The sequence below is a fragment of the Sardina pilchardus genome, chromosome 18 (genome assembly GCF_963854185.1).
Source record: "Sardina pilchardus chromosome 18, fSarPil1.1, whole genome shotgun sequence".
NCBI lineage: Eukaryota > Metazoa > Chordata > Actinopteri > Clupeiformes > Clupeidae > Sardina > Sardina pilchardus.
The window spans coordinates 14,716,039-14,733,266 of record NC_085011.1 but is presented as its reverse complement, the minus strand read 5'-3'; the positions used below and the strand labels follow the sequence as shown (position 1 = coordinate 14,733,266).

The following is a 17,228-nucleotide window of genomic DNA, read 5'->3' as shown; positions in this document are numbered from 1 at the left end:
TAAAAACAGATGTGGCCCAATGATCTCTGTGGTGCTGTGACTTGAGCAGATGACCACCGCGCTTAATGCCTTTGGAGAGGAAGGGCATTGTTCACTTGATGCAAAACGTGAACAGCAATCCCTGCCTAATTCCTCCCCCTATTAAAACCCACCAGTGGCTCGTGAGCTGTCCCCAATCCGATACTCACCCTGGTGATCTGCTCATTCTCATGAATGTGGGTCTCACTCAAATGGCTCAAGATGAACTCTTTTGCTGCATAACGGTCACTGTACAGATGGGGTAGACATGACATGCTACAGACATGACATAGACAGAGACATGCTATTTTATATGCCTTTTCAAAATGTTTCACAGTGTGACATAAGGCATATTTCATATGACCAACCTGACAGAACTCAAGCCAGTGGTGTGTTTTAATTCTGTATGTTGTGTACTGTAGGTCTTTTGACATCCTGAATTTGTGTAAAACTTTACTGAGCTCAGTCAAAAAAATCTGTTAACTTCATATCTCTGAAAAAATATGCTTACAAGTATGAATGTTTTGGTTTCCGTGCCTTCTTTTTTTTTTATCCCGGTGCATCAATGCACTTTACAACTTTGTAATCCTCTCTCCAAAACTGAGTAATCCCGCTCACTTCCTACATGTCATAATTCCCCTCCATTTGTGCCTTCTCCTCTCTTGGCATTTGCACTGGAGATTCAAAAGCAGTTGTGTAAGTTTACAAATGGAATTCAGAATGTTCATGCCATGGAGTCATGGAGACATAGCTGTCAGCACAGGCTTTGACATTGTTTTTAAAGCATCCTCTCTACCTTACTCAGGGCACGTTTACAGGGCAGAGTCTGCCCTGGAAATGTATTCTGAAATATGTAACTGCTCTGGAAATACTTCCACTTCCAAAGGATTTATAGCATTTGTTATATATTACATGACCTGACCTGACCGAATATGACCTGGGTACACCAAAAGAGGGCACAAATGTTACTCAATCAACAACACGCTCAGATGCCAAATGCTGCTAAACTGATGGCGCCTCATGGCGCAGATAGAAGGCAAAACATGCAAAGGAATGGTCAATGGAATATTCTTCAGTGGCCAGGGCAGTCACCTGACCTCAACTCATGAACATGCTTTTCACTTACTGAAGACAAAACTGAAGGCCAAGAGACCAACAGACAACCAGCAGCTGAAGGAGTAAAGACCCAGCAAAGCATGTCGTGGAAGGGAACTCAGTATTGAGTGATGTTTATGGGTATGGGTATGGGCAAAGATCCTTTATTACTGACAAGATAGAGCAACTTAATGCATCTCTATGGAAGCAGAATTCGAACAGCTCCTGTCTGCTTAATATGAGCCCTAAGCTGTTTTAAGGGCATTTTCACTACCTCTAGTTAGAAGCATTTATCCTGGTCATTGTAAGTGCCATTCACACATGCTACATATTGTTTTTTTCAGCACAGTCTAGGCTATCCAGATCTGCCACAATATCATGGATAAATACTTGCATTGATTTGATTTATATTTTTAAATAATAAAAAGTTGAAAAGCGTACTATACAAATTCTTACATTTTGATGTGTATCTCACCACAAGCAAGCTCACATCTCGACAAAACTTACATGGTTATGTAGGCCTGACTGTCCTGAACACGACAATATAAGAACCATGGTGGAGGTATACTTTGGGGCTGAGCAATTTACAGAAATATGTGGTGTGTGCCTTCCAGAAATAAATGGCAATTTTTATTTAGTGATGAAAAAATTTCTTTTTGGCACTTTTTGCACTCCATATTTGTGACACTAGCTGATCTGACATGACTTGTTTGCGGTAGCACACATGACGTGCACAGATGATGATTCTCTATAATATTTGTTTTACTGCATTGCAATGAACAAAGTAAAGGCAAAAAGTGTTTATTTGTCAAACAAATTTGGATGCAATATGAGTCTTGAATTGGATACCATACAGGAGTGTGCTAGGATCTCAAAACCGTGTTATGAACGTGACTTGTCATAGAGAAACACATGATAACATTGGATTATGAACATAGGCTATTCCACACAAAAACACGAGGTAAGTGGAGCTAAATGAAGTTATTATTTTGCTGTCACCTCGTCTGTTTTATGGCCTAGAAGGTTGTATTTGGTATCTGTGGATAGCTCTAGCTCTCCTCTTTCATCTGACATGCGTGCCAAATCTTTTTGATCGCGATTTCACGAGGAAATCAAACGAGAGTAAAGGTAGCCAAAGATATATGACATTATTATTTGTTTGTAACTTCGTCTGATTTTATCATACGAAATGATCGATGTATTTGGTATCAATGCAAAGCTCTGCTTCTCCTCTTTCATTTGATATGCGTGTCATGTCTGTGCAATGCGTGGTCCGCGAGTAATTTAAGCGAGAGTTCTGGATGCGCCGGTGAACGCAGAACAATATAGACTGTAAATATGATATACTTTGATTTAACTTCATCATTTTATTTTATTTTCATACTTGATCGTACAGACAAGTGTCTAGTATCGTTGGAAAGCCCCGGTTCTGTTCTTTCCTCCAATATAAGTTTCATCTCGCTGTGACTAATAATAGCGGAGCAATGTAACAAAGAAAATGTGTGCGTTTTTTGACGCACTTTGCGTCCGTCGGGCTCATAGGGTTAAGGAAAGACGTCATATAGTGGGATATCGATTGGCAAGCAGTTCAGTTCAAATGTAACCTCACTTTCTAGGTCTGCTTAAGGGGGGATTTCACCCCCCCTCCCCTTTGCGAAAACAGGACGCGGAAATCGTCGAACGTTTGCGCCTCTCGCTCCGCTTTAACCCTCTCTGGTATGGGTATGCGCCTGTATGATTCCGAGGCACTTTCAGCCTGATTCTAGACGGCTGTTGGCTTAGGCTGTCCTGCCCTGTACCTAGTGGGCTTTTGTGAACTTTAACTGTTAGGGCTATTATTATTATCATCCTCTTTCTGTAGGCTCTTTTCTCTTGACATTATTTTCAATGTACAGTACATTATTGGTTGATGGATTTTTAATAGTCCTCTGTTATGTAATCTCTCAAATTGAACATTCCCATAAATCTTTATATCAGTTATTCTTTATCCAGGGACCATATTTTTAACTGAAAGCTTATAGAAACACAAATAGGCATTAGATTAGATAGACAAATAGGATGCGTGCATGGTTTCAAGACAAAAATAGCATCTTCAACCTAAATTTGATACCACACTGACTTACAATAAGGAAAATGGAGTTTCTAACTCAGAATATTGCACTTTGTAATGTTGTCACGGGAGCATGCCCCCTACATTGGTTTCATTGGCACCCCCTTAGTGCTTAATGTGTGCACAGTTAGTTGAAAACTGACAAAAGGAGGAGTTCCGACATTTCTCATTATGTTTCTCTAAACACAATCCTGGATGATTGACAGTCATCACTCAGCTCACGCCTGCCTCAAGGAGATTTGAACTCTGCTTGTCCACTACACCACATGTTCCAGCAAGGCATTTCCCTCTTTATTTTCCTCCATGTTACCAGTACCGTAATTTCCAGACTATTAACCGCGGCTTATACATTGATTTTTGTAAAATTTCTTCCACTATGAGGTTAATACAGGGGAACAGTTAATATGGTGTTAAAATATGGTTTTGTTTCTTTTAACTTCTATAAAACACTGTCGGCTGCGGCTTATACACAATGCAGTTATATGCGGGAAATTACTGTAGCTTTTAGCACACATTGCCCCTTTTCCATCTACCTCCTATTGGCATCCCTGGACCACAGCCAGCTACTGTGCCGACCCAAACACACTTATTAATAGAAATCACTATCAACCACTCTGATGGGTGAACTGGTGAAATCGAGAAAGTACCGTACAATCAGTGCATCTGAATGAACAGAAAAACAATCGTTAGACTTAGTGATTCATTTGTCAGTTGTCTATGAATTTGGCTCCCTGTGGTTAACACATATGCATTTTACCATATACATTTTACCGCATACACATACGGTATTTTTACCACACTGTCATATGAAACACCAATCCATTTCACTCTATTGACTTTATTCATTAAAACATGCAATGTGGATACATTGTACAATTAAAAAATATCAGTCACCCCATTTACTTAATTCAGCTATTTCACATTTCTGTAAAACACACGTACACACGCACACACACACACACACACACACACACACACACACACACACACACACACACACACACACACACACACACACACACACACACACACATGCACGCGCACGCATACACACACTCACGCACAACCCACTGCAAATTTCTGAATACTGACTTTAATTGAAAACCCTTATGCCCATGGAAAAACATCATAAACCAATGAGATTTGGCATAGCATAAAGTCGTCACACTGACATAATGTAAACCGGTATTTCTGAGATCCACTGTATTATTAATGATCCACTCTACGGACAGACCATTTCAAACACAGGCCAACACTCATTCAGCACATAGCATATAAAAATGGTCCATCAAATGGCTTGTGTAGTATCACAGAAAAAGACAACAGTGGTCTCTTCATGCTGATTGAATTTGTATAAATAAATATGAACCATGTGTAATGCAGATTTGTATTGCATGTGTATTCCAATTGGTTTCTCGAGGGGCCTACCAGCAACACAACGTCCTGCTCCTGGCCTGACCAGTCCCTGGTGGCCATTCTGGTGGAGGCGTGTGGAAGAAACGTGGGTGTAGTGGCCATGCACGGCAGAAAGCCTGAGGCCTGCTGTCCCTCAGGCTGCTCTCAGCTGTCTATTTGGGGATGATCGTCACCACTGACTCACACACCTGGGCCACCACCTCTGTAGGGGGACATCTGCCAACATCAGCAGTCCACAGCTGCACGGTTCATAGGAATAGTAAGAGAGAGTCAGTCAGATGGTCAGTATTGGCTGGCCATCCTTCTCTGTTCAAATCGCATCTTCAGCTCAGAGACCAGCGCCGAGTTCACGTGGTTCTCTTTGGTCTTAACGGGCCTTTTGGTGGGCTTTAGAACCACGGTGCTGTAGCTCACGGGGGGACCGGCCCACTGCCGCTCGCCTGAGCGAGAGAAGCATGGGGGTGGTGGTGGAGGGAGGTCTGGGGGCGGCATAGGAGGGGGTGGGTGGTGGTGGTGGTGGTGACAGACTGTGTTGACGTTGTTGTTATAGTTAACGTTGTCTCCATTTTCAGGCTCCTCTTTCACTTCAAAATTCCTTCCTTGGTTTCCTGGCCCTTTAAATCCCCACTGCCTGTGCTTTGGTCTCCTCCTGATGATGCGGCGGCTGGGCAAGATCTTGTTGGACTTTTTGTTGCGCACAAACGTGACCGTGGACACCAAGACTGTGGCAACGAGCATACTACAAATGACACAGGTAATCATGCCCAGGATTTTTATGGGATTGTCCCTACTTTGCATTAAAAAGGACGCGAATGGTCCACTGAGTTGAGTCTGTAAAAGAGCACAAAGAGAAATCAAGTCCATGGGACTGAAGTGGCTTATTTGTGTAAGAAGACACATGAGGAATTGCAAGAAAGAGATCAACTATTAATGACCAGAGGTTCCAAGGCATCACATTGACTGAATTTGCCATTAAGATGTTATATGAAATATTACAGAGCCTGATTCCATAGTGATACAAGATCAGAAGGGTTGAGTGTGAGACCCATTATCACGACCATAACAATCCACACAAATACTATGTGTAAAAAATCAAACTACACCTGCCTTTGTATTTTTAAATAGCCACATATTTCATTGTGTCAATTTACCTCCACCTAAGAGGCTTTATAGCAATTTGTCTGTCTGTCTGTCCATCTGTCTGTCTATTTGTCTACTACCTTGGATTCCACAAACTTTGTGGTGGTATGGAGCATGAGCCAAAGAATAACCCGTTCAATTTTACGGTGGATCAAAAGGTAGATCCAAGACTTCTAGATGTCTCTAACAGGACCAGACAAGGCATTTGGACTTGGCGGCGGTCAATGCCCACTGAGAGCCCTAGTTTCACATGCATTTTGTTCTGATTGTGCTCCTGTACTCTTTTACAGACACTATGTTGTTGTATCACAACATCGATGAGAGTGAGTTCTGTATAGTGATGAGATTTGTGTGTGGGGGGTGTGTCATGGTCAGGGCCTCCGAATAATCCTTCTGATCTTGCCCTGTGGTTGGACCCGCATTTTTTTAACAGATCTCCAGTAAGTAATGGTGGAAATGAGCACTGTCAAAGCAATGGCCAAGGAAACAGTGCTCAAGCATATTTTGAAAACAGTCAATGGCCGTCTCTTGAGGCTCAGGAAGTATGTTATTGCTCTGGATTTGACCTGAAAATGATACAACAATACTGTAAATCAACTTAAATGTAAATGTATCAGAACCACTCTCATTAAATAACCTAAGACATGGGGGAAGTCTACATGGACTAAAAGCAGTGGATAATGAAGGCACCACTTGGAGACTACTATATTAAAACATTGCTTCAATACATATGTCCTATTCAAAAGAGAATATTCTGTTAAAAAAAAGCTTGACAATGTTAGCTTGGCTAACGCCACCATATCTCAATGAGATGTGGTCTGGGAACCAAACATTAATTTTCTCGTATTTGAGGCATGCCCAGAGCCGTTTATTGGGCGCTTCAGATGTCTATGAAATGCGTGTGTGCGTAGCTCAGGCTAGCCAGTCGTATCAATTTGCCTATACCATGTAGAGCTATACCATGTTAATACTTCAAAATAACATTTGACAAATTAACCTTACATTTTTCAGTAGTCATAGGTGTGTAGATTTGAACAAAAGCTGGTTTGGATCTTAACCAAAATACAAGCTTCCTTGTGTTGCTTAGATGTCGCCATCGTCTTGCTATCCCCCCCGTTATGCTATTGGTTCCCTAGCTGAGGCGAAAATTATAGGTCCATGGTTTCCAGGCTGTAGAACGTTTAATGATCTAATTTAGTAATATACTGCCATCAATACTAAGTTCCATGTAAGTGAATGAATGCCTATTTTCAACAAATAAACTTGGCCAATATACTAATGAACTGAAATGTGATGTTGATAATGTCTGCTTAAAGGGATAATAGCCTTACCGCCTCGGTGATGTCAATCTTCACCACGGTGGTGGTGCTGAACGAGGGCGATCCTCTGTCTCTTGCCTGGACCACCACAGACCATGTGCATTCTTTCTGGTTGGTTATGTTTTGAACAATGTCCATGGACTTGATGTAAGGCTTCAGCATGATCTCGCCCGTGTCAGAATTGATGTCAAAGATGTTGTCTGGCTCAGTTTTCATGATGGAGTACTCAATGACGTTATTGGGCTCTTCAGCATCTTCATCAACCGCCTGAACAAAACAAACATATGCATGAACACACACACTCACACACACTCACACACACACACACACACACACACACACACACACACACACACACACACACACACATATACATGTATACACAAATGCACAAACACAGACAGATACACACTCAAAGGTAAATATACTTTATATCTATAAGGTTTGGGATTGCATGGTGACTGTCAACTGACCTCTATTTTGACTGGTGCTCCAATGATCATGGTTGTCTCCAAGAAGTTGTTGTTGAATTCAGGTGAGTGGTCATTGAGGTCAAGAATTGTTACGAAGACCTCAGCCAAACCGTACTTTCCTTCTGTGTCCTCAGCTTTTACATAGAAGTTATACTTGGACTTGACCTCAGCATCCAGGCTAGCCCAAGGTTGAGTATAAATGATTCCTGACTGTGACTGAATTAGGAACCTTGAAAAGTAAAGAGATAAAAGTGAGTTTTTTACTTTTTTTAAACAAGACTGACAAATAGCTGTGTTTCATTTTTTGTCATGGTTGTCATCTTGCATGTATTTTGTTTATTAGTTTTATACTGTATATGATTTATGGGACATAGTCTCAGAATTGTTGTAGAATCGCCTGACTGTCGAGCAACTGTCACATTGCAAGGTAATTACAGGTGTCACTACAGGTGTCACTGGCTCACGGTAACGTTCTATTTTCTTCCCCAATCCCATTAGGGCATTAAAGAAGGACACGGGGGGGCTGTCTGTCTTGGCAGAGGGTTTTCTGGAGAAACAATTCCATGTGTTTACCCTTCTCTCTCATAAGGTCGTTAATTATCACAATCAGTGTTTTGCCATGCTAGATTTGAATACATTTGGTCTGATAACTCGCACAATGAATCTTGCTCATTGTCAAGTTTATGTTTAATTTCATAATTGCGCATTAAGTTGGATCTGTTTGTAGCAAAGTGTCTCTACATCAGTGAAGGTCCATATTTGAGATGGATGACTAATGATGAAAACTTTTCAGTTATTTCTGTCTGCAGTTTGAGCTGTAATAAAAACTCAGTGGAATACAAATACAGTTTGAGTCCGCAAAGGCCAAGCTTTCTGGGGGGATCTCACGTAAAGCTAGCGTATCAAGGGAAAATATGAAAGGAAACAGTAATAAAATGAAAATGTGTGTGTGTGCGTGTGTGTGTGTGTGTCTGTGTGTGTGTGAGAGAGAGACAGAGAGGCAGAGAGACAGAGAGAGAGAGTGTGTGTGAGAGAGAGAGAGAGAGAGAGAGAGAGAGGAAAGAGGCGGTAGTGAGAGTGAGTGTATCAATTCAAGTTATTTCTTCAAAGACGTATAGTATATTGTGAAGAGGCAGATAAAACAAGTGGTGTGAGTGTAGTGCTAGAACTATTTGGAATTTACTTACAAGTCTGATCCAGCGCCATATATGGAATACTTGACTTCACCCCACAGTCCTGAATCTGGATCTGTAGCCTACAGTACATAGATAAACACACAATCAGAAGAGAACATGCCTTTTAGTCTGCAATACCGTATCAAAACAATACAGTATACAATACAGTATCAAAACACTTTTAGGAAGGAATCATACACTTAGAAACACATTATTAGACTGACATTACACATGGGACTAGGTCTAGATGTAAGTACAAGAACAAATTATTATGTCTTAAAACAGCACTGCTTTCTCTAAAGGCATTGACATAACTTCAATAAAAAAATTAAAAAAAATTCAGCCCGGACATTACTGGAAAAGTGGAGCTGCCCAAATACAAATGCCTCTTCTTAACTTGGGGATTTATCTTGCAATTTATAATATTCAACCAATTTTTCCCTATCCATTGTATTATCTGTTTTGTTTGATATACCTTGGGCAAGTAATAGGCTGGAGCACACAACCACCACATTGTTTTCTTCACGTTCTGATCAATATATTGTGTGTACTTTGTCAGTAAACTATCATAGAAAGAGCATTGTATGACAAATGCCAAAGACATATTTTATCACTCAAGTGCTCACTTTGTCAATAGCAATAGGTAATTTAGGTAACTGGTCACTTAATGTTATCTTTTATCTATGCAGAAGACTTCAACAATACATATAAATTAACACATTGGTTTGATTTCTGGGTTTATCCCTGGTTCTAAATCTTCTTAATATCAGGCAACCACTTACTGTAACTGTGACAACATTGGATCCTCCTGGGGAGTTTTCAGGAATTCGAGAAATATAGTACTCTGAAGAGAATTTAGGGGCATTGTCATTGGTGTCCAGTAGGTGAATCACTACGTCTGCCGTTGCGCTGAATCTTTCCGGTGTGTCAATCTCCACTGCAAGCAACTAAAACAACATTTCTGATTAGTTTCAATGTTATTCATTCCACCATGCTACTGTTGCTGGATATTGGAAAGAGATACGCTCCAGACAACATTTCGTCTGAGGTGCGCAGTGCACTAAAGTGGTTACCTTGAATGTAAGAAACTGTGATTTCTCGTAGTCTATGGCTGTAGAATCTTCCACTAAGATGGTGACCTGAGCCTCGTTGAGCACAGTCTGAGGGACAACTCGTAATATCCGACCAGGCCCAACTAGCCTCAGGTTAAACTTTGCATTAGCTCCCTGCAAAACATGGATTAAGATTAACATTTGATTTGCCTGATTGTGACAAAGTCTGCACTCAAATGTTTATGTCTGATGCAAAAATATGTTAGCCTACAAGCAACATTTTTGTTTGTTTTCACTTTTCAATTATTTTTAAAAATACATTACATGAGGCCACTGTAATTAGAGAACGATAAACAAAGACAAGTGAAATAACATGATGACTCAGAGGAAAGAAAAAAATAGAGGATTTTTGGGATTCACATTGGGTGTGCAAAGAGCTTAACGATTCCTAATTTCATTTTAATAAATTGGACATTCCTCCATTTGCATAGTATCTCTAGAAATGCTGACAGTAACACACTATGTCTCCAAACCTGATCTATTTTGGGATGTATTTGTTAGATTATTTTGGACATTTTACAAAAGCAGGTGCTTACTGATAAAAACACCTTACATAATATGACAAAATCTGGGAAATGGAACACCTGCTTGTTTGGGTTTATTCAGTCTTTTTATGTAACATCCAAAAGAGCACTTTCATTATGAATGGAGAGTCCACCCTCATGCAGCGTAAACATCATGAACAGACTAAGCTGAAGGATAAACCTCATTATGCTGTATGCATGATAGTATTATAACATAAAACAGACTTTCAGTCAATGTTAAGTGAAATGAACAATGTTAATGCTTTAAAAAAAGAGCTGATTTAAACAACTAAAAATCATGATGTGGAATTTTATTTTTTATGTTTTGTGCACACCCTCTGACAACCCAGACACACACACCCAAACACAAACAATACACCCACCTGATCAGAGTCATTGACGGAGATCTTCAGTCCTCTCAGAATTTCTCCCTCTGGGGGGTGCTCGTACATTGTGAGCTCAAACATGTTCTGAGGTCCGTTTTCTCCGTAAAAGGTGGGAGGGTGGTTGTTCAGGTCCACTACTCGTATGGTCACTGTGGTGATGGCATAGTCCATTAAGTTTCCATCTGGTCCCACCTCTGAAGCCTGGGAAAAATAAAGGGTGCCATGAGGGCAACACAGAAAAGTCATTTGATTATAGACGTGGCTTAACATGATTAAGCTTCGCAGTTTTATAAGTGTGGCATACAGCATAGCCAAAATGAATGACCCACAGTACATGCATATTGGCCAAATCATTTCTATCCACCCTTTAAACCTCGTCCATTAACCCTAATGACATGTGTGTAATGGGGCCTTCCTCATTAAACCTACAGACTTGACATGGCGGAGAGGCTGAGGTGGCCTACAGCACGTCTAGGTTCATCTTTGATGAGTAATTGGCTTACGCCTCTTTTTCTATTGGATTAGAGTCAGCCTGGTCGCAAGCGGGTGCATGAGGTAAGGAGTGGCCAACAACAACAACAAAGTGGCAGATGAATATATCACACAGCAAACAATGATTGAGGAGCTTCGGTGTAGGTCTGGTGTGGCAAGAAGGCTCACCTTTACTTTAATATGAAACATTTCCTTCTTTAGATGGGCAGGGTAAGCCCGCAGGGTAATGCAGCCACTCGTCTTATTGATGACGAAGGCCCCATCTGCACCTGGATGGGTCCAAAGGCATGATTTTATAATACAATTTGTGCATATATTATGAGTTTGAGTCAATCTATAAGTTTACATGTCCGTGCCAACATTAGTTAGCCCTGACGGCACTTTTCTGTTTAATACAATAAAGTGTAATTTGTAGTTTATAAAGTAAAGTTATGTTTGTGAGTTGCAGTTTGGTGGCTGCTTACCAGAATGAATCAAATAATTGATAGGATTTGGATTCCCTACATCTCCATCTTTAGCAAAAACTGTGAATATTTCGGAGCCCTGAAATCAAAAGCAAAAACAGTTTTTCAAAATAATTAGCATTTGAGCATTTGATTATATACAATAATATATGAAGAGTTTGGTTCCAAATCAATATGTCCTCCATTTTAATACATTTTGAAATTTGAAATTTTGTTCAACTTTTTTAAATGTTGTTCTCCGGGTAATTTCAGTGGAACTGTATTATTATCAATCAAGCACCATGCAATTTGCTTTCATAGGTGCTTGGTTTTATACACCTGTGGAAAGGGACCTGATGAAACCCATGAATTGACCAGCACAGAAAACTGTCAAAATCAATGCACAATAACATAGTTAATAATGGTGACGTGGAATTAATGTGAAACTCACTGGTGATGACACTTCATAAACATATCCAAAATATGGGATGCCGATGAAGATAGGAGGTGTATCCTGAGTGTCAACCACATTGATGGTCAAAGTAGCCGATGCCGACTGGATTTGGGGCTTTCCTTTATAATGTCCACCTCCGTCCTGTCACCATAAATACATCAATGAAATAGGAAGACAGACAAAGATCTAGATATGTCAGGCGACAGACACATATAGTATTTGGATTCATGCAGAATCAGTGGGGGATATGTATTGTGTTTAATGGCACCACATGCTCAAGCTATGTGTCTAGGGGACACACACTTGATTTGGTCATCTCTAACTCCGCCCCCATCAGCAACCTACAGGTTTATGATCTTGGTGTGTCTGATCACAAGGTTGTGTCAATGGAGCTGTCTTTCCCCTCCCCCTGCACCAAACCAAAGCGACAGATCCATTTCAGAAAATTGAAAAACATCAATGCGGATGCCCTGGCCCTGGACCTCCAACTTCTCTCTTCTGGCTCTACTGTCTTCCCCTCTGTTGCTGACTCAGTGGATTTCTACAACCAGTCCCTGAGCAGTCTCCTGGACCTCCACGCCCCCCTTACATCCAGGTCAGTCTCATTTTTGCGCTCAGCACCCTGGTACAACTGTGAGCTGCGAAAGATGAAGACGGCTGGGCGTGTTCTTGAGCGGCGGCTCAAGGCCTCTGGACTGACTGTTCACAAACAGGCATACAGAGAACACAGGAGGGAGTATGCTCATGCTCTGAGAGATGCACGGTCCAAGTTTTACTCCAACATTATCAACAACAGCCCAGGTGACTCTAAACAACTGTTTTCAACAATAAATCACCTTCTCAAGCCACCCTCATCCTCCCACTCTGAGACCACTGAGGAGAGGTGCAACATGCACATTACTTTTTTCAAACAAAAAGTTAATAACATCCGCTCCCACCTCTCTGCCAATGCTGTCCTGCCCCTCCCAACTGCTGACCCACCGTTTGAGATTGTCCAGCCCCTCTGCTCTTTCTCTGATGCCACACAGGAGGAGGTGGAGCACATCATCAAAAAAATGAAGCCATCCACCTGTGCTCTGGACCCTTTCCCTTCAGCCCTGCTGAAAGCTAACATCTCTGCCGTCTCTCCACTCATCACCAGCATCATAAACCACTCTCTCATGGCTGGCCATATCCCTTCTGCATTAAAAACGGCTGTCATCAGACCTTTGCTGAAAAAACCCACACTGGATCCAGAAGTTCTCTCCAACTACAGGCCCATCTCCAATCTTCCATTCCTGTCAAAGGTTCTGGAAAAAACAGTTGCAGCACAACTTTTTGATCACCTCAAACACAACAACCTGTTTGAAAAGTTTCAGTCTGGTTTCCGTCCTGGCCATAGCACAGAAACAGCCCTGGTTAGGGTCACCAACGACCTCCTAATGACAGCAGATACTGGTTCCCCATCTCTGCTCATCCTTCTGGACCTAACAGCTGCTTTTGATACAGTAGACCACAACATCCTCCTCCATCGCCTGCAGTACACCATTGGACTCTCAGACAATGCCTACAACTGGTTCCACTCTTACCTGACCGGCAGAACCGAGCACGTCGCCCTGGGCAGGGCAAAATCACATACCCACAACGTCACCTGTGGTGTCCCTCAGGGTTCTGTGCTGGGCCCCACCCTCTTCACCATCTACATGCTCCCCCTCGGCAATATCATTAGCAGACACGGAATAACTTTCCACTGTTATGCTGATGACACACAGCTCTACCTCAGGACAACCCCCACTTCATCTGCTCCCCTGCCAACATCCACACTGACCACATGTCTGGAGGAGATTGAGGCTTGGATGAAGCTCAACTTCCTTCAATTGAACAGCTCTAAAACAGAAGCAATTCTAGTTGGCTCATCACATCAGCTCCGCTCTTCCACCATCAAAAATATCACCTTCTCTGGACAAAACATCTCCCTGTCAACATCTGTCACCAACTTGGGTGTTAAAATGGACCCACAACTCACTTTTGACACCCACATCAAACATCTCTGCAAGACTTCATTTTACCACCTCAAGAACATTGCCAAACTCCGTCCAACTCTCACCCTGGGCGATGCAGAGAAGCTCATCCACGCCTTTGTTTCCTCCAGGCTGGACTATTGCAATGCACTCCTCATTGGGATCTCTGGCAAGAGCATCCAGAGACTTCAATACATCCAGAACAGTGCTGCCAGGATCCTGATGAGGGTGCGCAAGCATGAACATATCACCCCCATTCTGAAAAGTCTCCACTGGCTCCCGGTTAATTTCAGAATAGAGTATAAGATCACACTCCTCACCCACCAGTGCATATATGGACATGCTCCCCTCTACCTACAGGAACTCCTCACCCCCCAGACCTCCTCACGCCCCCTGCGGTCAACAATCATTAACACCCTCCAAATCCCCAGAACCAAGCTCCACAGGATGGGTGACAGAGCTTTCTCTGCTGCTGCTCCCAGGCTATGGAATGCCCTCCCTGACGACCTGAGGGCCCCACAGACATTGAACACTTTTAAAAAAACGTTGAAAACTTATCTTTTTAAAAAAGCTTTCTGTTAAATGTATTTTGTTGATGTGTGTGTGTGTGTGTGTGTTGTATGTGTGTGTGTGTGTGTGTGTATATTTTATACACGTATGTGTGAGTGTGTGTGTGTGTGTGTATGTATGTATATAATCTATTTTAAATTGCATTATTTTTTTATCTGTCTTTATCTGTTATCCATTTGCATTATAATTTTGTAGCACTTTGAGATTGTCCATAATATAAAGTGCAATACAAATAAAATTTATTATTATTATTATTATTACTGATGCATAATGATGTGGTTAAATGAGAATGGCATTAGAGAAACTATGTAGCGCTACATCACCCATCTCACCTTTACTACCACGGTGACGAAATGTGTTGTGGACTTCTCAAAGTCCAGATTCTCTCCCTGCTTGATGCGGAGCACTCCGCTGTGCCGGTCTATTCCAAACTTTCCATTCGTTTCGTAGCTCTGAGTATGAACAGCACAGGCAGGTTTTTAGATAATTATAGGATGACTTTTTTTTTCACATGGACGGTAAAAGCAGTCAAATGCACATCTGGCTCACCTAGCCGCATCAGAGGGCCATGGACTAGGACTCATGTCTGTAAGCATCTGTGTGGGTCAGGAGTGACCATAGTCTAAATGGGCAGGTAAAATCTCTTTGGCCCAGATGTTGTGTACTACAGTGTCACTCATTCCCAGCTGTTTCGAGTCTATAATAGCCAACATGCATAAACTGCTATATAACATATCCCACCATTGCCAAATGGTGCAAATCTGTTCTCTAATCCTTCAGTACCTCACAGAAATGTAATTGTAATTTAATCCCTGGCTGTATAGAGGACTGCACTTTTCATCCCACATCAAATGTGCTTATACAGTATTATTACTTCTGCTATGACCAGCCTGACCTTTCAATCCCCCATTTTTTTTATACGGATTTTCTGTCAGAGACAGTCATTAAAAGAAGGAAAAAATATTCATATCACTACTTTGGCAGGATTCCTGTGAAGATATGGGTCACTGGAAGTGTGCAGCTAGTGCCGTAGGGAGCATTACCTGGATAAAGTAGGTGAGGGAACCACCTGAACCCGTGTCCTTATCTATAGCCTCCACTTGGAAGATACTGCTGCCAGACGCAGTACTCTGTAGAGTTCAGTAGCAATTACATGTTACTTATATAAAACACTCCCTATTTTAATATGATTAAAAACATATCAGTGCATAATGCATTTGTAAATTGCCATGTGTTTTACTATGTGTATGTTATACTTCAACATGATTATGCATTGTATATTGCGAATTTTACACACACTACCAGCAGGTAAAGCTATAGACATGTATATTTGCCAGATACAAATATGACTCACCTCTAAAACATCCACAATTGCAGGCATGTTGTGGAACTGTGGTCTCTCATCATTAACATCCATCACAAACACCTGTACCTTCTCAGTTACCTCAAGAAAGAGGAAAAAAAAGTATATTATAATATATTATAAAAATATATTTACTAAACATAAATACTGTGCAACAAAGGCAAATGCTCTGATTATAGTGCTATTACTTACTTTATTACGGCCATCTGTTATACTGACAAATACTTCAATCTCATCTTGCACCTGTTGATAAAAAACAATATACAGTACATATATATATACACAGTATATTAGCAAAAACTGATATAATTCACAATGCCACTGATAATATCAAATGCTACCAATATAAATATGAATTATTTAATGGCTCACCTCTCTGTCAATCTCCGCGATAAGAGTAACTGTTCCAGATTTGGAATCCACTCTAAAATATTCTTTGGATCCTGGTTCAAAGGTCAGTCCATAGCTAACTGGTTGGCCTTCTGGGTCTGTTCCATTTAAAATATATATTTGTGTTCCTGAAATGAAAAAAGTGCAGGAAATATTGTGATTTGTACAATATTTTGAGATGTACAAGTGGAATTCCTCTCCTAAACACAGATTAGGCATTTTAATATATTCTCTTGTAGAACACAAGATAAGATAATAGCCATGGTTTTACAAATTATGATCATGGCATAGATGTGGACATCTGAACTGACATCAGCTAGATTAAATCTTGTAATGAGTTTGTAAGCGTGATCACAACTGTTTTTCACAAATCTAATTTTTTTCAGGTCTATTTATCTCAGGTTTATGAATAATGTTTGGAGAAATCTTACCAACTGGTGTGTCTTCTGAGAGACTGAATAGTGCCAGATTACCACTGTTACTATTGGGCCCATTATCAAAGAAGTATGGAGCATAATCTGTTTGCGCTGGGAATCAAAGACATAACAACAATAAACGAAACATGTAGGTTTTCACATAAAATATTTGTGACATTCAGTATTTTAACAAACAAAGCATGACACCCTCATGCTGAAACCTAGCTAGCAGTACTTATGACCTCTCTGTTTTATCCACCTGACAAGGATTACAGGTGTTTTACGTCACGCATGCTAAAATAACCTCTGATTTGAGACTGACCATATACCAT

General features: G+C 41.0%; 1 protein-coding gene across 1 annotated transcript; it reads right to left on the bottom strand.

Annotated features, from left to right (window-relative positions):
• Positions 1 to 4,921: 4,921 nt before the first annotated feature.
• Positions 4,922 to 17,228, bottom strand: cdhr1a (cadherin-related family member 1a). Its single transcript, XM_062520386.1, has 17 exons — positions 17,219 to 17,228; positions 16,912 to 17,007; positions 16,463 to 16,608; positions 16,283 to 16,333; positions 16,082 to 16,171; positions 15,771 to 15,857; positions 15,060 to 15,179; positions 12,155 to 12,298; positions 11,725 to 11,803; positions 11,429 to 11,529; positions 10,766 to 10,969; positions 9,820 to 9,972; positions 9,529 to 9,693; positions 8,759 to 8,826; positions 7,572 to 7,800; positions 7,111 to 7,365; positions 4,922 to 5,470 (listed from the first exon to the last, which is right to left on the bottom strand). Exons 1-17 carry the CDS (start codon positions 17,226 to 17,228, stop codon positions 4,922 to 4,924), a joined length of 2,547 nt encoding a protein of 848 aa, XP_062376370.1.

Excerpts from the sequence above, each read along its gene's own strand:
- cdhr1a (XM_062520386.1), bottom strand. Across the intron at positions 15,858-16,081 it reads CAATTGTGGATGTTTTAGAG|AGTACTGCGTCTGGCAGCAG; the intron begins GTGAGTCATATT and ends TGAACTCTACAG. Across the intron at positions 11,804-12,154 it reads TTTATGAAGTGTCATCACCA|GGCTCCGAAATATTCACAGT; the intron begins GTGAGTTTCACA and ends TTTTGATTTCAG.